The sequence below is a fragment of the Pollicipes pollicipes genome, unplaced genomic scaffold (assembly GCF_011947565.3).
Source record: "Pollicipes pollicipes isolate AB1234 unplaced genomic scaffold, Ppol_2.1 Scaffold_5724;HRSCAF=6776_pilon_pilon_pilon, whole genome shotgun sequence".
NCBI lineage: Eukaryota > Metazoa > Arthropoda > Thecostraca > Pollicipedomorpha > Pollicipedidae > Pollicipes > Pollicipes pollicipes.
In genome coordinates this window covers 51,019,844-51,044,233 of record NW_023596746.1, presented here as the reverse complement: position 1 = coordinate 51,044,233, position 24,390 = coordinate 51,019,844, and the positions used below count along the sequence as shown (strand labels likewise).

Sequence of the window (24,390 nt, the reverse complement as noted above, 5' to 3'; positions counted from 1 at the left end):
TTCATTGCAATTGGTGAGTAGGTCGAATGTGACACGCGAATGTGAATGTGTAATATCGCTCTAACTTGAACGTAAAATTATGCCTCCTAACGACAGCGATGGTCGTATGTTTTAGTCGTCCGGCTCTCTCCCTTCAAATCAGTGGTTCACCCTCCCCAGAGAACCACTTAGCAGCAGCCAGGTCACCGGTTGACCCTGCGTGTGACGAGCCCGGTGACGCTCCTGGTTGAAAATGTGTACCCATTTACCATATCGCTTAGGTTTGCCTGAAAGCGATGCTCAATTAATGGCACTACGGAACCTTTAAAAGCGGCGCTCGTGAGTCTTCTGTCGTTTGCGCCTCATGCACTCTGAGATTTAATCACCGCACGTTAGCACTACAATACCATCGACATTCAGCTCAACGACTGTGACTTTTCCTCGTCCGCAGCGTTGGGGACGCCTAACGGCGTGAGGCCACACTCCAAGTGCGTGAGCTCGCCACCGCGCGGCGTGCCTGTCGGCGAGCTGATGCAGAAGATGCAGACGCTGAGCCAGCAGCAGAGCTCGGCGGCGGCGCTGACGGCGGCCGAGCGCAGCGTCAGCTACGACCGGCTGGACGCGGACACGGCGATGCTGCAACCGCGCCTCGTCGGCGGCGACGACACACGCCTTGCCATCGACGCCGACAATGTATGCGAGGACTTCTCGCGGCGTGGCGAGACCAGCGCCGCCGCCACCTTCAGGGTGCAGGTGCGTCCGCCTTCCTCCTCCGACGTGGCGGCCGAAGGATTTGGATCGGAAGGTGGCGGTTCGCTGTTATGTCACGTGCATTGAATGTCAAAAGTGGGATGTTTACCCAGCGGTCATGTGCCGACACATCATATGTTATTTTGACCTATCTCTGCAACGGGACTACCAACATGCCATGCACCATCGGTGCACGCGGCTGGTTCCGGTGGCATGACGCCGCCGCTGGGCCGCCGCAGGACTACAACTGGGAGGACCACGGCTTCTCGCTGGTCAATCGACTGTACTCGGACGTGGGCGAGCTGCTCGACGAGAAGTTCCGCACGGCCTACAACCTGACGTATCAGACGATGGGCTCCTTCCGCGCGGTGGACACCAGCCTGTTCAGAAGAGCTGTCTGGTGCCACATTCAGTGCCTCTTCGGCATCAGGTGAGGGTGCTGCACGCTGCTCGGTGCGGTGCATGTCCAGCACCCAGTTCAGCATCGGCAGCATTCCGTATTCAGCAGGGTACGGCAGTGGCACGAGTGCCCCGTCGCGGTACGATGCCTTTCGTGTGAAGATGCATACGGTTGATCAGGTATTCTGTAAATTACATTTCGTTCCCGTGGGAAATCCCATGGATGTTAACTCAAACGCCACACACCTCCGAAAAGATGTTTGGACTATTTTGAGAAGGTCCCGCTCCATCTAATGTGTTTCTTTATGCGTATAATGTGTGACAAACATTCGTTTTTCACCAAACGTCTACTACAAATACCGAAGTCGCCCGCGTCTCTCCCGTGCCTCATGCGAAGGACGCCTTCACAAGAGTTGCGTGGGCAGCGTGTCGGGCCGGCCTGGCTGCGTCCCTGCCTGTCTCAGGGACACGGGACGTGGGTGTCGCACTTCGCCTCTTGCAGGCGCTCCTAATGGGTGCAGCGCGCAAACGGGCGGGTCATTTGTGTAAGCGATGCCAGCTGGCTGGCTGGGATCGATTGCCTGATGCCGGCTGGGTGTGATCGATTGCCTGCCGCCTGACCGAACTGCCCTGACGCGAGGGGGCGGGCGCCCGGTGGGCGGCACCGCACCTGCGCCGGGGCTGACACCGCTGACCTTGACTGTGACCCTTCCGCCGGCAGGCACGACGACTACGACTACACCGTGGTGAACCAGCTGCTGGACCGCAGCCTGAAGGCATTCATCAAGACGGTGTGCGTGTGTCCGGAGCGGCTCGAGCCGGCAAAGCTTCGGCGGGTTATGGACGGCTTCCAGCTCTCAGAGAAGGTACTAACTCGAATCGGAGCGGGCGGCTGAGTCCCTCAGGGCGGGCAGGGGGTCTGGGTCGGCCTCTCTCAGGGAGGGCTGGTGGTCTGAGCCAACTTCACAGGGTGGGCTAAGGGTCTGGGCCGGCCTTTCAGGGCGGGTTACGCTGGGGTCTGGGCCGGCTTCTCAGGGCGGGCTGGGCTGGGGTCTGGGCCGGCCTCTCCCAGGGCGGGCTGGGAGTTTGACTCTCAGGGCGGGCTGCACAAATGGTTCGGCGCCGCGCGGGCGCGGGCCATGGGACGAGCGCGGAAGGGGAAGCTCGCTGGCGGCGTTAATGGAGGGCTGGGAACGTATGCAGTCCAGATATATCCGGGTTGAAACGACGGTGGAGCCATTGCTTCTGTAATCTAACCGCCATGCTAATCTCGCCCGTGATATATGGCGATAGTCGCCGGATATTAAATTCAGCATCCGCTCATAATTAGCATCCAGACAAGTACTGAGCGAAATTGTACTTTGTCACCGTCAGCCATTCATCAGTGATAGTCTCGCCCGTGCTCGGGCTGTCCCCAGTTGCCGCAGCTGACCGCCTGGCCGTCCGGCAGGTTCATGTGGCAATCCTGTGTCTGGAGGCGCGCCTGCAGTCGGAGCTGCTTTACGCCCTGAGGGCGGTGATGTGCTACACCACGTGATCCAGCGGCCGGCGCGCCCAACCGGGACCGCAAGCTTTAGAGGACGCGGCGGCGGACCCGCCCTCCCGCAGGCCCCGATGTCCCCCAGCCTCTCCTCGGGGCCTCCTGCGTTCCCTCCCACCGCTTCTCGGCATCGGGAGACGGTGGCCAGCACGCCGGGCGAGCTGGCACGGACGACCGTACCGGGGCGGCCAAGCGTCGGTCTGGCAGCCAGCGGTGACCCTGCCCCAGCCGGCGCCGCCGCCGGACCAGGCTGGTCGCCGTCCGAGCAGGAGCCCCTCCCTCCCCTCCCCCGCACCGTGCTGCTCGCTGTGATGCTCCGTTCTAGGCCTGTGATGCTGTGAGGCCAACTGCGGACGGGGCGTGGCCGGCGCGGCCGGCGGCCCCGGCCCGGGCCGTGCTGACAATAGTCGGATAGGAGCCGGGCCGGAGCGGGCGGGACCGGCCGCGAGCGGACGTCCCGGCCCGGCCCGCTCCGCCGGCGACGGCCGTGCTGGACACTGTGCGGCGTGCTGACGCCGCGCCGGCGTGATGTCGCGGGAACGGCGCGGCGGCGCGAGTCAGGGTAGCGCGCGCGCGTTGCAAATGTTCTCAGACGGTTGGACCGCAGGCCGCGGGTGTGGCGCGCGCTGTCTGGAGATCGTGGGTTTGCCGTGGTGCGGTCCAGAGATCGGAGAGCCGTCACGAGAGGAACCCCAGGCCATGTGACGGCTGACCCAAAGATCACGGGTCTTGCATGTCAGGTCATCTAGGGACTACAAGTCTCCTGTGACGGGTATGCCGGCGTTGGCAGGTCTTGTGTGACGGGTAATCCAGAGATCGCGTGTCTGCTTTTTGGCGGATGATACGTCTTTCATGTTAATGTGGCATTGGAGTCTGTCTAGCCGGCTGGTACGAGAGAAATACACGACATGTAACGATCGACTTTAAATAACCAAAGAGAGGGTAAAGGATGGCGACACGTATTAACCGAACCAAACGCATCCCGCATACCGTTCGAGAGAACACATCTCAATCCTGTGAACAACATTGGACAAACACGTTTTATTCGTACACTCACAAATGGGTTACGTTCCCCAGATAACACTCCTTATCCAGAGCAAAAGGCAATGGAGGAGTACAAAATGGCCAGAAATTGCGGGTTAAATATGTCACACTTATATATGGTTTAAATATGCAAATATGCGTCGCTCGCTAACACATTATGATTGCGGAATAACTCAATCATGTACACGTTTAGCAATCTCGCCCGTCTCCCAAAACCATGGGATTCACCGCATACGTGCCGATGAGCGCTATCAGCCGCTGCCAGTCACATTCCTCTCAGGCGGATATATGTGAGGAACGCTATCAGCGGGCCCTGCCTAGCAGACCGACGTCCAGGGACACATGCCCTAAAACATACCCAAATACCTACAGTGACAGAAGGCGACACACTGCGGGGTCTCGCCCCCTGGGGCATCGGCGCGAGGAATCTCTCATTGCCGGAACATGGCGTGACGCCAAAGGATCCGATCCACAGCCATCCGCGCGCGACAGTTCACTGTCCTGTAACATGGTACGACAAGAGAGGATATCGCCCCGGAGCCATCAGTGCCATCGGCACGAGGAAGTACGGCACGAGCTCTCCGACGGCTCCGATTCCTGGCCTACTCGCCGGCGTGAAGTTCGACCGGGCGGCCCTGGAATTTCACACGGCCCAGGCCGCCGCCTGGCCGGTGGCATTCCGGGAGGAAAGGGGCGCCGGTCGTCCGCGCCCGAGCCGCATCGGCGCCTCGGCCGGAGGCGGACTGGATCGATCAGCGGCGGACTCGGCGCGCGAGGCGGCCGGCGCCAGCCCGGACCGCATGCTCGCGCCGAGTCGGCGAGGTGCGCCGCCCGCCTGGTGACGCGGCGGTGATCGGTCGGGGGCCAGGCCGGCGAGCATGAGGTCAACTGACGCGGCCGGCACCGGCGGGCTCGGCAGAAGACGGGGCGTCCAGGCTGTGCACAACACCCGCGCAGCTGCGCTGTGACCCGCCGCAGACGTCCGACGCTCGCACCGTGCGCCGCCCGTCGTCAGCGTCGCCCGTCGCATCCGGCAGCTCGCAAGGCTCCGGTCTTTGGGTACGCTCGTCTGCCGTCGGGATGATGCAAAATCCGTGCATGCCAGGGGGCGATTAATGTCTGGGTTTCAGCGAAACGCAACCATTCCAATTCGATCGACGTCCGACACAGCTATCGTGGATCAAAGGCTCCAGACCTGTCCGTTTCCATGCGTACAGATACACCGCAGACAGAGGAGCACACTGCAGAACATTACTGAAGCCCCGATGTTCCGCCCGATTGGCTGGGCTGGCACCGTCGGCAACATCTGACGATAACCTTCCACAGACGATTCAGACCCGCGCCGACACGTTTGATCGATGATAAAGCGCATCCTTCACATCCATGCTTCACCACGCTGGCCCGTTCATGACTCGTCAGCCCCGAGATAGAAAGAAGCCGCCAGTGGTACATGATCCCAAATGAGCGCTGCTTAGGTCAAGCCTGCCCTTTGTGACGGCGTCAGGAGAACTCGGCCGTCCGGCTATCTTATCGCGCAGATGACCGAGAGCATACAGAGGCCCTGACATACAAACGAGTGGGTCAAAAGAAGCGGCGATGATAACCTAGAAATTGAGCCACATTTCTGGGAAGACACCAGGCAGCAATGCCCACGGGTGGTGTGCTTCACCATATCGGCCTAGACGGCATTGCTTAATGTTCGCCAAGACGAACTGTCATCTAAAAGGACAACTTTCCATTGACAGCCTGCACAAACACCAAAGACATTTAACCACGAAACCATTTTCCACACGCGCGCGCGCGCGCACGCAAACGCACACGCACACCTACACGCACCCAAACCCACACCCACACCGACACACACACACCGACACCCACACCGACACACACAAAGCCTGCGTTTGCACTAGGAGCTGTCCACCATTTCGAAACCGATCACTGCAAAGTCACGAGACGTTTGCACGGCGCTGAGGCATGCAGCCCTGCCGACAGAGCCGGAGCGCAGTCACCGAACATGCCGGAACATGCGACATGCCGACCTCCCGGCACCCCCACGTCCGCGGCCGCCTGGCGCCGCCGGCGGCGCTACCGTCGAGCCCTCTCCCCCTGTTCCGTCCGCACCGGCGGCGGCGGCGGCGGCGGCGGCGGCGGTGGGCGGCAGGTCAGCTTAGGCAGGGCTGAGACACGGCCGCCGGCCCGCCGAGGGTCGGAACACAGCCCCGCCGCCGACGCCCAGCATCGATCGCATCGCGACAAAAATGCCGCGGCGCTGGAGTGACGCTCGCTCGGCGCGTGCCACGTGCACGCGACTGACGGCCTCGCTGGCATGCCCGCTGCGCAATAATTCCGGTAAGCGACGCTTCCGGAGCCCGGAATACCCCGCACTGTACACTCCGCAGACGGGTGACGAGCACGAGGTGGCGGCACGGCACGCGCCGCTGCCGCCAGCCCTGGCCCGCCGCCGCCACACTGCCGCCCGGCGCGTCGACTGGCGCCTCTCTCGAAATACCGGCCGGCATGGCCTCGGTCAAGGGGGCGACGGCGAGGTCGGCCGGCGGTGCCGCGGGCTGGACTGGACGGCAGGGGGACGGCTCAGACGGCCGCACGGGACAAGGCGGACGACGGAGCCACGGGCGGACAACATAGAAACAGACGGGACCATCGGGGCCACCAAAGGAGCAACACAAGAACAGTCATGAGCGGGCCGACCGGCGGCTGAGGTTGAGGTCTCCCGCTGTCGAGGGTAGCAGTCTCCCGCTGCCGAGGGTAGCAGTCCCTGCCGCGCAGTCCCTCCCCCTCCGCTCGCACCGCCGGCGCCCTTCACCGTTCGCCATCGGCCGCCGCGCTGACCGTCCAGCTGACTGTCTGCCCGACGGCGAGCAGGGCGTTGGACGGCGGCGGGCCGGCCGGCAGACCGAGGTGCACGCCAAACGGCATGCGGCGGCCGCGCGCCGCGCTCAGCGTCAGCAGCGGCTCGCGCGACCGCTCGCCGGTCGCCTGGTCGACGCAGATCATCTGGCAGCGACTGCAGTCACCCAGCATCTGCCGGAGGCCGGCGGCGCGGTCAGAGGGACGCGCCGCTCAGACGGGGACGGCGGAAAGTCGGGCCGACTCGACGCCGGCTGCCGGCCTGAGCGCACGCCGCTCCAGCTGGCTGGGCTGCGGAGGGGACGTGGGCACGGGCAGGGCCGAGCGGAGGAGGATGAGGTGGGATTGGTGAAGCCCTGTGGCGGATCACTCAGCGCCTCTCGGCAGGACGCGGTCGGTCAGGCACCGTCGCCGCCAGGGTCAGGGGACGGAACGTGACCTGTTCCGGTACTGCCAGCTGTCAGGAAACGCTGCCAGGAGACGGCGTTCTGGTGAACCGAACGTGACCTGTTCCCGACGCGTCATTAGTCAGAAGACGCTGCGCTGATGACCGACACATGCCCTGTGCCGGCCACCGCCGGCCGTCCCCGCCAGCTGGACACCCTGTCGCCGAGGCACGGCGCCACCGAGCTGCGTCCCCTGGTGCGACGGAGCCCGCCCCGACGTCAAGTGCAGCCGCGGGCCCAGCCTGGGGCGCCGCCGGGTCGTCCCTGCACGGCAGCAGCGACCGTGTCATCTAGACACGGCGCAGGTGGCACCGAGCTGCATCCCCTGGTGAGACAGAGCCCGCCCCGACGTCAAGTGCAGCCGTGGGCCCAGCCTGGGGCGCCGCCGGGTCGTCCCTGCACGGCAGCAGCGACCGTGTCGTCTAGACACGGCGCAGGTGGCACCGTGCCGAGTGGCGGCGGTGTAACTCTAGCCACCTCTCAGCCATGACAGGCCTACGGCTGAACGCCCCCGCCACCGTGGCTAATGACGTGCCCAGAGAGGTAACGAAGCCTCAAAGCATTCGTTAAGGCTATGAAAAAAGAGGAGTTCACTTATTCTGCGCAGTTTTGGTTACAACGTAGGAATGCATACACAGCGGTGGTGATAAAAATAGCGCTGAAAAAACCACCTCGATAACAGCAACAGCATGACCGGGCCCCGGCTAGCAGCAGCGGCATGGCGGCACATGTCAACACGGGCATCTGCTATCAATTAAATACGGCACGCTAATCGATAGACTTCAAGAGCGCTGTTCAAACCTCATCAGCTTCCACATATTGCTTCCACCTTCACAGCTACACACACGGCGCCGTTTTGGGCGCCGCCGCCGTGCGGCTCGTCCTGGACGCCCTCACCCTGAGTGTGGTGTCGCCCAAGGTGACGAGCTCCATCCGCTCCTCCTCGTAAGGCGGCAGGCCGGCCACCACCAGGTTGGCCCGAAATCGGTCAGTCAGCTCCGCCTGGAATGTCGACCATTGATCGTCAGTCCGATCTCCCTCCCCCGCCCCTCTCCCCCAACCCCCGCCGGTCGCCCATGCATTTCATCACCCCGGTGGAAGGAATTTCGTTATTTCATTCCAGTATTTCACAGGATTTTTCCAGGTTTGGTGCCGACGCCAAAGCCCAGCTCAGGCGAGCCGCATGAGAGCAGCCAATGAGAAAAGCTCCTTATCCTCAGATACGTTCTGCGCGAGCTGCTTCAGGCACAGCACACTGCCAATTCGGCTGCTTCATTGGGCCGAAATGGAAGGCGCTTGGGCGCAATGTCAGTTCGTGGCCAAACGTCGCTGATTCACAGAGAGAGAACAGAGGCTCCTTTGAGTTGAGAGTTGAGAGGGCGGCAAGCAGTCTTCTTTGTTTGCGCTTTATCTTTACCTGATAACACTTCTTTACTCAGGAAATCAGACAACTCCAAGACTGCCCAGCAACGCGAACAAACTCCAGAGGTGATCCGCGCTTCAATGCCTTCTCTGTAGATAATTTGTATTATTTGGCCGCAGCACCGACCCCAAAAGCCAGTGCAACAGGCGTGCGTTGGCCTTCACTCTGTAAACAACCGGATTCCGAATAACTGAGCGTATCTCGCCTTATTGGGAAAGACTAGAGCATGCTCCATCTTACGGGGAGCTCAGCAGCATAACAGATTACATAGCACGTCGGCGCACTGGCGATGTTCATACCGCAGTGAAATAGTTCTAATACTTCAAGATTATCCTTTTTTGCCAGGCAGTCAGGAATATATGACGTCAACAGCACGACACGTTGCTCTTGTAACGTCGTGGGTTATTACGATGGGTGCGCTTGACGTCTCAAGTGAGTCCGGTGACGTCACATCCATAGTTATTTTGGTCACTCTCGACGCTGCTCGATGATGGAGTGGACAGAGCACCTCAAACGCATATCTTCGCAAACACATCGCTTTGGCTTTTCTTTGACTTTTGAGCAGGTGATCGTAGATGTGTTTTTATAAAGCGATTCGAGTACACTTGTACATCGGCTATTTTGATACTAAAATAAGATTAAGATGAAAAACATGTTGTTATTGGCAGTGCCCTTCAAATCCAGGGCGAAGTACCACCTTGCTAGCAATGGCACTCGTGACGTAAAGTCGTTCTTTTACACATGCCTATAATGACATTCCAAGATCGACCCCAGAAGAGATGAGCCTGTGGCTTCAAGCTCAAGAAATGCTACGCCTATCTTGAAGATAAGGTTAGCCACAGGATTATCTCCAGGCTTATCTAAAAAGCAACGCCCCAAGCTTTTGGGATAACTTCCGACCCGCTCCAGGCACGTCCATCAAGTTTCAAGGATCTCCCGAACGATCAGCCTGACGCATCTTAAAAACCAAACTACGATGCCGGGTCACATCACAGAGTTAAGACGTCCTTGGTAAATTCTTACAAGAACATTTTTATTTCCACCGATAGTAATTTACGACATCCTTCCTGTCCCGTATGCCCTCGATTTTAAGCATCGACTGCTGCCAGTTGACTAAGCGCCAGTCGGCATGGTCATTCTGAATCGGTCAAATAGACGAGGTGACGCCAGACCACCCAGAGGTCAGCTCAGGTCATCTTATCAGAGCCGCTGTGACTTGTGCCACTCATTGGCGACAAAAAAGGCCGGTATAGCCAACCAGTTGCCAAATCGCTGACATCTACACGTCACATGAACTGGAAGCGCGCCAATGCGAACACGACGGACTGATATGACCTTGATGTGATATTGATCTTACCTTGTCCATTGAACTTTGTTGGCGCTGTGGCTTGATAATGGTTTGCAAAAAAAGCATTCTTTGGGTGAAGCAAACAACGAATACGATGCTATTACGGGTGCTACAGGACTCCGACATTCTACAAATTCTGTTACCTTTAGCGATGTTCTGCATAACCAGTAGTTAGCCACATGCAAATGTCGACTTAACGCTTACTTGGTAAAATCAACCAACGACATCATTCACCCTTTTATTTATCCGGTTCGACAATGACATCTAAGATAACGAGAAGAGGCTGGAGGCAAACTCTCAGGCGGCCGCGGCCAGGCGAAATCCCGCAGGCGATGCCACGTACCGGAACAAGGCCGGCATAATGAGTTTTTTTTTAAACTCGCATAACCTTGCCGGAGATTTCCTACGCATAGTCGGTTAGGTTGAAAATAACCGATCCTGCATAAACCGGGAGGTAAGGGTCAAACAACGTTAACGAGCGAGCAGTACAGCTGTCTGCCACAAATTGACGTTTCAAAGCGGTGCTTATGGTAAATGAATTCATGGTAAACGCGAGAACGTGGTTAAGCCACGGTTCATATAGATAAGCACATGTTAAGAATACAACACCTAAGGCACGCGAGCCAGAACATGTCCCCAATCTGTGCAAACTACCTATATAAAGATATCAAAATAACAAATGACATGAGCTCACATATCCTAACACCCGATACGCAGTGCAATGTTAAGCGCTGCGCTTCGAGTTTTCTAAACAAATACCAATGCCTGCCTGATAGCGTCGTTTACACCACACCCTTCACAAATCGAAGGTCGGTTATTTCCGTCACATTAACTCATTAAGTCCATGGAGCAAACGCCAAAGGCAGCCAGACGTCGGCAAGTATGGCGGCTCCCTAGCTGCACTGGGGGCAGCAACGTCCTGCGGTGTGCTCGACATGGCCTCACAGGATGTTTATGCACCCGACGGGCGGTTTTCAGCCAAATAGGTGACGTTCACAAGCGCAAGTTTTTTCCGGTGAAGCTCAAGCAACCAAGTCAGAGAAATGGAGATGTGTGTCCTGCAGGCGCGCGTCCCTGATGGCGGCGCGATCGACACGTGTCTCTCCCCAAGCCCTGTCATTCCTAACCGCTGGGCCTCCACAAGACGCGCGTCACGCGCCGACCGGACCTGTACGCCATATTAGCGGGTCACCACCACCGCGCCAAGTCACGTGACAGCGACGGCGTGGGCCCAAGATGCCGCGACCCTCGTTAGCAGAGAGACGCCCGAGGCCACCTGGCAGCATTACGACCCACAGTCACCGGGCCTCGTGTGCCGGACACGCCACCGCGGCGCCCTGCCGCTCAATGATCCGAGGGCGGCGGCGCGGCGCCTCCAGGGTCGCGCAGTTGGCGCTGGCGCCGCGGGGCCTCACGGCGACCCAGTTGGGCGCCACTCCGGCCCAACTGAACGGGCCTCAGTCAGCGACCCCGGGGCGTCGCCCGGGCGGGAGGGCCGAGCGAGAGCCGGCCGCGCAGGGTCGCGTCGCGGGAGCCACTGCAGCGAGCCATCGCGCCAGAGAACACGCAGCTCGAACACTGTGAGCTGGGTCCCGTCGAAGGGCACGGCGGCCGCTGGCCACGCCTCCTGGCCTGCCGGCGGGCTGCGCGGCTAACAGCACCCGGCAGTCGTCAGCAGGCCCATCTCCCCGGACCTGACGTCCACGGCACGGGCCCAGCATGTGTCCAGCTCTGACCGCCCGCCGCCCGCCCGTCCGTCACCCACTGACCTCCGAGACGCCGTCGTCGACGCCGCGCTCCTGCATGGCGGACCGCAGCGCCGCCACGCTGGACCGGCTGACCAGCACGTACGGCGACTCGTTCGAGAGCGAGAGGAGGCCGGACGATCCTGTCGACAGCATGGGTGTCATGGGTCGGCCTGACTCACACCGGCCACCACGTGGAGTAACTGGACATTACCGCTGACAGCTGAAATGCTCCGCATCACCACCGGCGCTCCATGTCGTGAACGAGCCCACAGTGGGCCATATGCACCGGGTTGGCGCTGTTCCGTCTGACGTCCACGCTTGCAGCGCGGCGTGGCCGTGTTTACAGAGGACCCAGGGAAGCTATCGGCACCGTCCGGGCGCCGGCTCCGCTGGGAACCCCTCCCCAGCAACGGCCGCCGGCGCGGTCACGGCGAGCAAGGCCAACTGGGCGGGGCCTGAGCCGCTCCACCAGCAGCAGATACCAAACCAACACGGCTGCGAACCGCCACGGCGGAGAATGTCTGCACGCGCTGCACGAGTCGTCAGGGTTGAGCTCCGACGAAACGAGCAGAGTTAGCAGGAACGGCAGCCTACGGCCCGGCCCGTATTGACAAACACGGCCAGTGTTTACCTTCACGAGGCCTCACACCCACCAATCCGTGACCCGGGTTCCTGTTTGGAGCCTATGTCACAAGATATTTAGTTCTGACGCAATCAGGCACCATTCGTTGCCAACTGTCTGAGGTCAAACCAGGGACATGACTTTGGCGGGCGGTGTAAGCTGCTTACTTTCAACCGCGAGCAGCAACAGCGGCGTCAAACACTTAAGCGGTTGCTTTGTGCCAGTGCACCGACCTATGGCGCAGCAAGAAATGAAATACTAACTTCGTGTGCCATTTATCGGAAAAACGTCGCTTTATAGTACCACTGCAGGCTTCCTTTGGCAATAAATATTTGTCACGCTACGAGTATCAATTGGAGGAGACATCGTCAGCTTATCAAGAGACGCACAGGCACACACGCATATGCAATTTCGCATACCAGGTTCAACGACATGGCGTAGAACCCCACCACGTTCAAGGAATCCGCATCTGGAACATGAATAACAGGCCTCCCACCCGCCGTGCGAGCTCCAGAGAGCGTCACACAGGGCATGCCAGATTTACAGGAGCACACCTGAGCCGGGCATGTGGGCACACGCGTCCGGCCGTGCAGGCTCGCGGCCGCCAGACAGCCCGCAGCGTCACCTACCGTTGACCTTGGAGCTGCGCGCCGAGGCGGGGTTCTGGCGGACCAGCCGCACACCCTCCAGGTCGAGCACCTGGCTCAGCCAATCAGCGGCCGCGTCGCCGCAGTCGAGCCCGCCCACGCGGTCGCCGCAGACGCGTGATTCGCAGAGCGTCAGTGACGTCACGGAGAGGGCGGGGTCGGGCGCCAGAGGCACGGCCACGCTACCGAAGCCTAGGGTCAACGGTAACGGATTATCGACCTAGCCACACCTCCCGTGCTTCAGTATACACCATAGCTACACTTGCATACCGAACAGCACAAACACTGCGATAACTGTGGCGAGTGAGTTCAAATGCTACCGGTCCCAAAAATAACGGACTGAATGAGTACGAACATACTGTATTCATAGCATGCCTGCAACATATGTAGATATGCATACAAACTAATGCAAGCCGCTGCTACGCGCACGGCAACATGGCTTAGACAGCGACGAGATAGATCTTTCTAAACATCTACAGATGCAAATGCAACTTTTGGATCCAACCCCTCCATGCAACGCAATAGACATCACGCTTATTCTTGGAGATATCAGCGTGCAGCTGAATCCCAATTATCAGCACTAACGGAGCATGCAAACTAACCGTTAGAACGGCGCCGCTGCCCGCCGCCCACCGTCTGCGCGCAGCAGAGGGCCGCCTCAGACCGCAGACACGTCTGATGACCGTCCGGTCCGCTCTGCGTGCTGAGCGACCCCTGGCCTGACCCCGTGCCGTCTCAAAATCGTCCCCTCCCCTCCACGTGGTGACCCACGTGAGCTGGGGTACCCTTTAATACCGCCCTCAGACTTCCCGGGTCGGACCCGCCAGCACCGCCGCCCGCCGCCCACCACTCACCGTCGGCATGCAGCAGCAGCCGGCCCGTGTGCAGGCTGACCTCTGGTCGCACGCGGCAGAGGCTCGGCTGGCGCTTTTGCGTCAGAGCCGAACCACCGGCGGCCACCACCATCCAGTGGCGGTCGTAGAGCAGGCCGCGGGGCCCCAGCGGCCACCAGGGCACCGAGAAGCCCGCACACGACTTGACCGGGAACACGACCACCTCGGTCAGCCGCGGGCCGACCTCGGCCGCCGCTGGTCGGGCCGACGGGCCGTTCTGCATGGCGAGTGGCGCCCCCTGGTCCCGTACGCCAGAGGCCGGCGCCACCAGGCGGCCGCCCGAAGGCTCCACTTGCTGACCGCCACCACCACCGGCGGCGCCGGCGGCCGAGGAAGCGGCCCTCTCTCAGGGGCGAGGGGCTGTCGTCCGGCGCCGTCGTCCCGTCCCCGGCAGCGTGCGCTCGTCCCGAGCCGGTTCGGCTCCCGTGCCCCGCCTCCGTCTGCTGACCCGGACTCTCCACGACCATCCGCCGGAGCCGCGCGCGCTGCAGCCGGCCGGACACGTCGTCGGGGTCGGCGGCGGTGGCGACGGCGGCGGCAGCAGGGGCGGCGGCGGCGCAGACGAAGCACTCGCGCACCATGAGCAGCAGCCGGTCGGCGTCGGCGCGGCGGGACATGTAGCCAAAGCTGGCGCGCACGGCGCCCGTCGGCCGGCCGTCGATCAGGTCCGTCTCGTCCCCGCACACGTGGCCCGCCTGCCAGGTCAGCCCGAGGTCACCGTCAGGTCGGGCAAGGTCAGGGCGGGACTAGAATCGAGGGAGGGTGAGGTCAGAGTGAGGTTTATGTGAGGCCGTTACGGGAGCCGCACCATGTATGACAGGTTGGGAGGCGTTACGGAGATAACTGGTTCAAGCCAGACTGATGCTGTCAGCTGGTGGTCGTGAGGCGAGGCCGGGAAGCGTCATGCTGCAGGACAGATAATCAGGACACTTACAGGTGAGCTCCGCTCGAGTCAATCATGATAGAGCGGCAGAAGAGGAAGGTGGCGTGAATAGTACAGAACGGCATGCCACGGCACGTATTGGCATTGGCACGACAGTTTTACAAGTAATGTCGAAATATACGAGTATAGCACCCAATACACAGTACATTCATTGGGTATCCACATGCATCAGACAACAGTCATTCCACGACTGCGGTGGTTGACAAGGACGTACAACGTCAACAGCTAACTGAATGAGCTTGCGCCTTAAGCATGACTGGCAGATTTTGATGCGACATAGATCACGCCGAGTCCGTCTTCTGACCGTGGCCTGGTCTATAACGGACTACAGACCTGGAAGTGCTCTTTGACAGTTTCCGTGCTGAGGCCCAGAAAACGCTGACAGGCGCCGGGGTTACAGAAGCAGCCGGTGCGCAGGTCGATGTCGTACACGCCGGCAAACTTCTCCACCTGCCGGCAGTGAGACGAACCAATACATTTGCACTGCAACAACAAGGTCTCTGCATTTGACTTCTGAGTTTCCATAACCCTGCTGCTGTGTAATCGTGCAATTGCCGTTACACAAAATCCTTACCTGGCAACCACTCAAAAATGACAACTGTTTCGGGGGTAGCTTGCTCATCACTCTCGTGTTCTCCGACGAGGCTGGTATGTGACACTCAGTTCCAGGATATATCGGTAGCGCCACATTAACGCGGATACACCGACAACAGACTAACCTCCGTGGAGCCGAAGAAAGCACCGTCTGGCCGGAGCAGGTTAAAGCTGATGATCCCTCCCTGCGTCTCAATGTCATCGTACTCGGTATCGGAGTAAATGCGGACGACCGGAGAACCGTTGCTGTGCCTCAGTGCCGAGAGATGGCGGTAGGTGTACTGGGCCAGTCCGAACACATGAGCACTCACAGCCTTCATGGGACCTACGAGAGGGAAGGCAGCAGTGACAAATCCTGAACATGTGAAGCAGCTTCGGTGCTGACGACACCAATACGATTATTCTGATAATATTCATTGCGAAAAAAGAGCAAGCACATGCCGCTTCAAACCATTCCCGTTAAAGTTTGTTTCTCTTGAAGACCGTTTAGCGCACGTCATGGTGGATCTTTCTAAAGAGCACCAGCGACAGCAGTAATGCCCAGGTATCACAGCGCCGGATGAAAGTCTAACGCGCGCACTGCGCGTGCGACGCTGCACCGTTGGCTGCTGGGCTACCGTCCCAACATACAACATGATGGGATTCACGATCTGGCAGACAAGACTGTGAACAATCAAAGAATAAAGTACTTTGGATACTGCTCTACTCACAAATACACGTGCAGCTCGCCTCCGCAGCAAAACTTTGCCACAGTCGCCCACCTCCCCCCCAATTCTTCTTTTCCATCGCGTCAAGCGGGGTGCCAAGCAGGGCCAGGAGCATTCCATGCGAAGCGGCTGGTGTCCAAGACGCCACCATTCGTACACTAGCATCTGATCCCGCCCCACCCTGCCCACGCTCTGCTACAGTCTTCAGCATGCCGCGCCGGCGTCCGTGACCGGATCGCCGAGCCCTAGTTTGGGCGTTCCATCACAAATCGGCGCTGGGGGTCGCACACCAGTGTAGTTTGCCCGGCCGGTGTCTGAGTGTCGGCGTATCAGTGACCGGTGCCCACTGACTGAGTCCGGCACACCAGCGACCGGTAAGTAGTGCCGCTCTCGTATTCCACAATCCCCAGCATGCCGTCCTTGGTCTCCCCGCATCCTCTCCAGTCGGAGGATGTCCCCGCGTTCTGCGCGGATGCCTGAGGTCACCATGTGGACGCCCGAGGTCCCCGTGCGGGCCCCCGAGGTCCCCGTGCGGGCCCCCGAGGTCCCCGTGCGGGCCCCCGAGGTCCCCGTGCGGGCCCCCGAGGTCCCCGTGCGGGCGCCAGAGGTCCCCGTGCGGACGCCCGAGGCCCCTGTGCGAGCGCCCGAGGTCCCCGTGCGGGCGCCCGAGGTCCCCGTGCGGACGCCCGAGATCCCCGTGCGGGCGCCCGAGGTCCCCGTGCGGGCGCCCGAGGTCCCCGTGCGGGCGCCCGAGGTCCCCGTGCGGACGCCCGAGGTCCCCATGCGGGCGCCCGAGGTCCCCGTGCGGACGCCCGAGGTCCCCGTGCCGGACGCCCGAGGTCCCCTGTGCGGGACGCCGAGATGCCCCAGTGCGGGCGCCCGAGGTCCCCGTGCGGACGCCCGAGGTCCCCATGCGGGCGCCCGAGGTCCCCGTGCGGGCGCCCGAGGTCCCCGTGTCAGAGGGCGTGTGCCCGATGACCGGTACCGCCGGCCGTGCGCGGGCGAGGTGGGGCACGGGATGCGGTACCGGCCAGCCGTCGGACGGTGTCCAGGCCGTGGGTGACGGCGGCGATCGCCAGAAAGGGCAGCGTGCCGTCCTCCAGCCTGCCGGCCGCCCGCCGCAGCGGACACACAGCCGTCAGAAGCGCGAGGCACGCCCCGAGGCACGCCAGGCAGAGTACCAACACACTCACTCCGCGCGCGACAACGGTGCGGCGCCGGTGTGAGACTATGTACAGTCAGGTGAACGCAATAGTGGAAGGAAGAACGCCTTTCACAACGGGTGCTACAGATACACAGAAGAACAGAAAGTTTCCGTTCTAAATACAACTTATACCTGTGTCGCAGTGAGTACGTATATAATACGGGTCACACTTGTGTGCGTGCCATTACCCGTCCAGACATACTACTCAGGATCATAAAAAGCGTCTATTTGTCGCCAGCATCAAAGCCATGCACTTGACAGCGAAACAATTCATGCTAGAAGCGAGGAACACCAGAGCATCCTAGCACTACTCTAAGAGGCGCCCGCTGTTTCACCTTTCGTGAAGCTCGGACCGCGCCACGTGGAAGTCTTCGCCGGCCAGCGAGACCTGGACGGTTCCGCCGCCAAAGTACGCCTTCTGCAGCGTGTGCTGCGCCCGCCGGTGCACCAACAGCGCCCCTATCGGCAACCAGTCGGTGAAGGGTCAGCGATCGGCAGATGACGGGTCGATGATGGGTCGGTGACGGGTCGATGAAGGGTCGGTGATCGGTCGTGATGGGTCGGTGATGGGTCGGTGACGGGTCGATGAAGGGTCGGTGATCGGTCGGTGACGGTCGGTGATTGGTCGGTGACGGGTCGTTGCCGGGTCGGTGATCGGTCGATGACGGGTCGGTGATCGACCGATGACGGGTCGGCGATCGGCCGGTGACGGGTCGGTGATCGGTCGATGACGGGTCGGTGGTTGGTTGACGACGGGTCAGCGAATGCTCGGTGACAGGCGATCGGACGGTGTGACGGCGTGATATCATGAAATGACGCAGTGACGGCGTGACAACGGACCAAGCCAGCGAAACCGGCCGTTAAACTAACAATCCGCAAGCTCTTCACCTGAAGCAGACGGATCAGCGCGGTATCAACAGCGTAGCGCCAACGAACCAGCGACAAAGAGATGGTGGAGAAGCGGCTGGTCAGTGATATATGGGAAAGGGAATAACGGACTAGTGATGGATGAGCGGGAAGGCTGGATGTAGCCGCAGCGGCTGAGTGATATCCAGTAGCGGTAGAAATTGGGGCTTTAGGGCGCTTCGTGAGTGATCTACACACATGAGGTCAATTATAACCCAAAGGTGCACCAATAGTGGATCGATACGGGGATAAATGGTGGTTTATCTAGCGGCAAATCAGAGCGGAATCGACAGCAGCAAAGCCGAATCAGCGGCAGATGGCAGACCCACATAAAGCAACGAGGGGCCGTCGATAGAGCAGGCGCGTTCACCATCAGTCCGTGATAGATCGCTGACAAAGCAGCTTGAGAGGACATCAGGAATGCAGGCTGGGCGCGATTCAATGAACAAAACAGAGACGACTTTGTCATCACGCCGGACGTCTGAAACCAGTGCGGGCGGCAACAGAGCGTGGAAAGACCGTAACGAGTTCAAGCGCATAGAGAACAGAACACAAGTGTACAGTTGAGCGGCAACAAAGAAATAAGAAGAGGGAATCGGAGAAATATTTCAAAGGAAAAAATATAATAAAAAGCAAATGAAGCATATGTGCGCAAGAGGCTGGATGGCCGAAAACGATAAGCAGAAAGAAAAAAACCGCCCAGAAGAGCAAAAGTGGGATACCATTAAGATGACAAAATGAAAGAATATGCACTGAAACGAGGATGAAAAAGGGGGCAAAGATTGAACCGATGAAAACAGGAACCGAGGAGACACAAAGAGAATGTCGTCGAGCAGCTATTCAAACCGCCAGCAGTTTGCGGAGAAGTACTGCGGCACCCCAGGGCCGCCGGCCGCCTTCCGCGTCATGTGTTGACTCACGCCCAAAGTGATGATTCATCGAGCTCAACACCGGCCCCGGCCTCGCCGCGCCCGAGTCGCCTCCCCACCGTCACGTGACTGCCGCGTCACCGTGACTGACGGACCGTCCCCAGCCCGGCCTCGCACTCACCCAGCCCGGTCGGATAGCCGAACATTTTGTAGAACGACAGGCACACGAAGTCAGGCTGCGCCCGGCTCAGGTCAAGGTCGTTAGTGCCCACGTGACCGGCGGCGTCCAGCAGGCAGTACCAGCGGCAGCCGGCCACGTGACCGCGTCCGCGCAGCCGGCGGCCAGCGGTCAGGCCATCGAGCGCGCCGCGCCGTGCCTGCGTCACCCACTCCAGCGGGTACTTGCGGCCGGAGAAGTTACACAGCGCCGGAAAGGCAAACAGCCCGCGACGCGTGTCGTCGCTCTGCTGGTCGGCGGCGGCGGCGGAGAAGGCGGCGGCGGCGGCGGCCGGCGCCAGCGCGGAGACGGTCACCGGCCGGCCGGCCAGGCGTCCGCGCACGCCCAACACCGACGTGTGGCTCTCCTGCAGGTAGACGAACGAGCCAGGCGCAGCGGCGTCGCCGCCGAACTGGAAGGCGTCGGCGAGCAGCGCCAGCGCCGCCGTGGCGCCAGAGGTGAACACCACGGCATAGTCATCGCCACTGGTGTTGAAGTGCTGCAGCAGCCTGGCCAAGTGTCGGAGGAAGCCCGTCAGCTGGCGCATCCCGCGCGCTGGCCGGCGCCAAGACTCAGGACTCAAGATCATGACGTTTGTAGTAAAAGCCACCGATGACTGACGCTCCAGGGAGGGTGAGGGAGCGCGGAACAACAAGACGTGACAAACTGGCAATATCGGGGAGTTCTCTGACAATGCGCGCACACGCCACATCCCATAAACACAACAGCATTCAAATTCTGCACCAAACACCATCACGTCGGCGTTGACATCGCCGTGGTGGGCTGCGACAATGGTGGACTCCGAACCGCTAGGCTTCGGAACTTGGTACCAGCTCGGCCAAGGATGCCCTAACGTAATTGGCGCGAGATTACCACGTTCCACTTCAGGGTTCAACTTCAAAATAGCAAATGGAAATGGGGTGAGAGAGAGAGGGGGGGGGGGCTAGCGCTCAGTACAGGCATGTTCCACCCTCTGCCCAAATCGGACGTCCGGCAGCAGCTGCCCTCCGCCCCGCACCGGGGCTGCCCGAGCGGGCCGAGCGCCCCGACCGCACCTGAAGCGCGCCTGGTCGACGGCGTCGGTGCTGTGGCGGCTGGCCAGGCTGCGTGTGTGCGGGTTGCCGTATAGGTGTCGGCCCAGGGCGGCGTGCACCGTCGCCAGCTGGGAGCGACTGTACAGCGTGGCGCCCGCGTGGTCCAGGTACGCCCGACCTGCCAAGCGCGAGGGCTCGCGTACACACACCGCACACCGGCCGCACCACAGCAGAGTGGCAGCAGCATGCCTGGCGTTGGACAGGCATGATGGGCATGATACTCGAATGCGCCACAACACCGGGGAACGTGTGTGCGCGGCACGGAGAGACCCGACACCGTACACAGAGACACCGGTGTGGTCGCCCGGCGCTGATTGGATGGCTTCACAATGACCTAAATCAGAGTCAGGTAAGCATATAACATGCAGCATTAACACACATATAAACCTGGACCTCTTTTACTGCAGTCTTTCCGGCAGGTGCTCAGCTATTTTTTGCACTATTCACTCTTTATTTTATGGATATATTCACTTTGCCACAGATAACCTGCATAATGCAACATGCTATAGAGCACACAGCAGCATGAAAAACACAACAAAGAATAAGAAGGAAAATTACTGTTCACCTGCCAGGGCTCCAAACTCCTCTTCGAAATTCTCCACCAGACATGGCTTTCCTTGGAAATAGTCCATATTTTGACTGGATGGATGTCGAAAGAAGCCTAAAATGTAAACATTCAAACATCAATTGGAAGCAAGGTACCCCACTAAGCCATTCAAACAATGCTATGTGAGCATTAATAAACTAGCTACATTTGTCAATGATCCGTGAAAAGGTATACATCTGAGGATTATTGAGTTGAAAAAGACTGATGCTTAGACCTACATCGGTCGTAATCTTTGGGGGTTCTGCAACCAGACACACTGGGCAAGACAGGGGGATGTCTAAACCAGAAGGAATGTGACCTGATTGAGCTGGAATGACCTGGATAAGGCTGGTAAGCATGGCCTGGTAGGGACTCGTTCCCACCCTACACATTTCCGGTTTCTTCAATATTTCCAATGCTTTTTGGTCCAGTTCAGTCTGGACCAGCCCTGCCCTTGCAGCCCAGTGCAGTGGATCAAAGTCCGGAGCAAGGTCGGGATCTGATCACCATTGGTGTCAGGCCAGCCAAAATTCTTTGTGTGATCTGCACACCACCCTGGTCTCTTCTAGTCCATCTCAGTCATTTGAGGTATTCAACAGTTTATTGCCTCAATTAACAGAATCTGGTCAAGTGCAGCACAGCCAAATCTCATCTGGTCAAATGAAGTTCATTCCAGCCCAGTGCACCAAAGTATGATGCAGTGGATTTCTGTCTAGTCAGGTGCTGCACAATTAAATTCTTTTAAACTGATCAGACAGATCTGTGTCACACCTAGGGAACCAGGGCCACACAGAACTAACTGCCTTGGCCAGACCAGGCAAGATCAAACCTAACTGGACAGAAAAGCTCCAAAGGACCTGAGGTGGCATGGAAAACCTGCACTGAGCTGCAATGGACTAAATGGACTGAATGGAACTAGAACAAGCTTGAAAAGGGCAGATGGGAACAGACAAGGAAGACTGGACCAAAGGGGGTCCAAAGGACAAAACAGGAAAATTAGATATCAAAATGTACCACACTGACCAACTTTCAAGAGCTGATGGTTAAAGGGAGTGTTTTGCATTTAAAAGTTTAAAAAAAATGGAAATAGCAGTCTCGAAGACCTTTTAGTGCTGTTCACAATCATGCCCTTCTTCAGACCAAAGCCCCTCAAGTTTCTGAGCCACACACAACCCAAAATGGAGAAAAGTAAATTGGAGAGTATTTCAAAGTCACCATGGCATTCATGACATGATACAATCATTCACATTCCGTCATTCAATAAGCCAGGCAGCAATCAAGGCAAACAGATGTTGAGGCATTCACATCTCTGAGGTCAGGGTGTACTTTCCTACCTAACATTAAAAAAATCATTGTACACCATTTGTTGTGTTTAAGGCAGGACATATCATAAATAATCACAAAACAGGTAGATTCATGCTCTTGCCTTCGAATTTTTTATAATTACGACGGCGAGCTCCCTAGCGCCACACACACACAACAGCCGCGACACCGGCGCCGTTACTGCGCGCGGTCACAACATTCCAGCTTTTTTTACTTGGGTACCTGCATTGCCGACGGTGGGGAGAGAGCTACGCTCGCTGCAGGGTTCCTGTACTGCCGTGATGGAGAAATGCTGTTAGGTATGAGCCGACGTAGTGACGTCACTGAAAATGGGTTTGCATCGATCGGGGTTCTTTTGGGCCGACTGAAGGCTACAAGGCATTTGCTAGCGATATGATGTCACTGGTATTCGACTGGATATGTGACGTCACTGGTTGTGAGGCTTTAGGGATCTTTTGGGTGCAATGAATGCCGTAAAGCATCACCTGACGACATGTCGTCGCTGGTATTCAATGAAACATCAGGCGCAACAGGCCTTATTCTATCTTTACCTTTCGTACCTGTCTGCTGCAAGCATTTGCGTGCCGAATAAAAGCTTGACCGAATCACCTGAATGTGTGACGTCACTAATCATCACTTGATACGAGTGCACTTAGGCCCCACGGCCGCGGTGTATCATGTTCCGTGAAATATCACCGGGTGTCGTGACGTCACTGATATTCGACTAAATATTGGTCGCAACAGGTCATGCTTCATTTTTACCTTCGTACCTGTCTACTGCAAGCACTGGCGTGATGAATAAAAGCTACCAAATCACGTGAGTGTGTGACGTCACTGGTCATGCATTTTTATGGATCTTTGGGGGCCAACTGAGGGCCGTAAAGCATAACCTTATGATGTGACGTCACTGGCATTCGACTGTGTGTGATGTCACTTGTGATCAGATTTTACGGCCTCTTTTGGGCCGACGAAAGGTCATACGACATTAACTGAAGATGTGACGTCACTGGTATACGAATAAAATTCAGGCGGGACAGGCCATGCTTCATCTTTACCTTTGGTACCTGTCCATTGCAAGCATTTGAATGCTGAAGGAAGGCTCTGCCGAATTACCTGAGTGTGTAACGTCACTAACCATTAATTTATATAGACTGCTTTGAACCCACCGTAAGCCACACCACATCAGCTGACCATATGACGTCACCGGCTTTCGTCTAGATGTCATGCGCAACAGGCCATGCTCTATCTTTGCCTTTCGCACCTGTTTACTGCAAGCATTCGCGTGCTATATCAAGGTGATGCCGAACCATCTGAGTGCGTGACGTCACTGGTCATGAGTTTATACAGGCTCACTTGGGCAGCCCAATGCAACAAAGCATCATATCCTGTGAAGCATCGCGGGATGATATGACGTCACTGGTATTCGACTCAACATCAAGCGCAACAGGCCATGTTCCATCTTTACCTTTCGTACCTGCCTACTGCAAGCATTCGCGTGTTATATCACGTCGATGGTTAAGAGTTCTTACGGGCTCTTTTCAACCCCCTATATGGTATAATGCTTCAGCTGACGATATGACGTCACTGGTGTTCGACTTAACATCAGGCACAACATGTCATGTTCCATCTTTGCCTTTCGCACCTGTTAAAGTATTGGCGAGCCTAATGATGGCTCTGTCGAATCACCTGAGTGCGTCGTCATGAGTTTTTACAGGCTATTGTTGGCCGAGTGAAAGCCATAAGGCATCATCTAACGATATGTCGTCACTGGTAATCCACTAAGTGTGTGACGCCATTGGTCATGAGTTTTCCCGGGCCTTTTTGGGCCGACTTAAGGCCATTAGGCATCAGGTAACGATATGACGTCACTGGTATTCAATTAAGCATCAGATACAATATGTCAAGTTTCATCTTTACCTTCCGCACCTATCTACTGCAAGTATTCGCGCGCCACATAAAGGCTCTGCCCAATCACCTGAGCGTGTGGTGTGACTGGTTATGAGTTTACGCGGGTTTACTCGGGCTGACTGAAGGACATCAAGCATCATCTGGCGATGTGAAGTCACTGGTATTCAACTTAACACCAGGCGCGACAGGCCATGTTCGTCTTTACCTTTCGTACCTGTCTATTGTAAGCATTGACATGCTTAAGGAAAGCTCTGTGAAATCTCCTGAGTGTGTAATGTCACTGGTCATGAGTTCTTTATGGGCTGCTTTTTTGTACCTATAGGGTACAAGAC

At 58.2% G+C, this 24,390-nt stretch overlaps 2 protein-coding genes across 2 annotated transcripts in view; one reads left to right on the top strand and one right to left on the bottom strand.

Annotated features, from left to right (window-relative positions):
• LOC119103952 (sestrin homolog) overlaps positions 1 to 3,118 on the top strand; it is a 31,376-nt gene extending 28,258 nt beyond the window's left edge. Inside the window, exons 5-8 of the mRNA XM_037227663.1 lie at positions 431 to 732; positions 969 to 1,159; positions 1,850 to 1,994; positions 2,579 to 3,118. Coding sequence (XP_037083558.1) covers positions 431 to 732; positions 969 to 1,159; positions 1,850 to 1,994; positions 2,579 to 2,665 — 725 coding nt within the window. The 3' untranslated portion in view covers positions 2,666 to 3,118. The remainder of the gene's footprint in view (positions 1 to 430; positions 733 to 968; positions 1,160 to 1,849; positions 1,995 to 2,578) is intronic.
• Positions 3,119 to 5,618: 2,500 nt separating this feature from the next.
• Positions 5,619 to 22,303, bottom strand: mal (molybdenum cofactor sulfurase). Its single transcript, XM_037226614.1, has 15 exons — positions 22,254 to 22,303; positions 20,807 to 20,902; positions 20,203 to 20,359; positions 19,112 to 19,656; positions 17,491 to 17,614; positions 16,979 to 17,055; positions 15,370 to 15,569; positions 14,984 to 15,100; positions 14,286 to 14,402; positions 13,669 to 14,050; positions 12,797 to 13,006; positions 11,567 to 11,685; positions 7,924 to 8,028; positions 6,628 to 6,754; positions 5,619 to 5,650 (listed from the first exon to the last, which is right to left on the bottom strand). The coding sequence occupies exons 2-15, from the start codon at positions 20,871 to 20,873 to the stop codon at positions 5,619 to 5,621; spliced, it is 2,379 nt and encodes a 792-aa protein (XP_037082509.1). The 5' UTR covers positions 20,874 to 20,902; positions 22,254 to 22,303.
• Between the last annotated feature and the right edge of the window lie 2,087 nt (positions 22,304 to 24,390).

Bases quoted from the DNA above. Each gene is read 5' to 3' on its own strand.
- mal (XM_037226614.1), bottom strand. From the start codon at position 20,873: ATGGACTATTTCCAAGGAAAGCCATGTCTGGTGGAGAATTTCGAAGAG. The intron at 17,056-17,490 runs GTGAAACAGCGG...GGCGGCCGGCAG, and splicing joins CGGTCCGAGCTTCACGAAAG to GCTGGAGGACGGCACGCTGC. The intron at 14,051-14,285 runs GTGCGCGAGTGC...CGCCCCTGAGAG, and splicing joins CCGACCGGCTGCTGCTCATG to AGGGCCGCTTCCTCGGCCGC.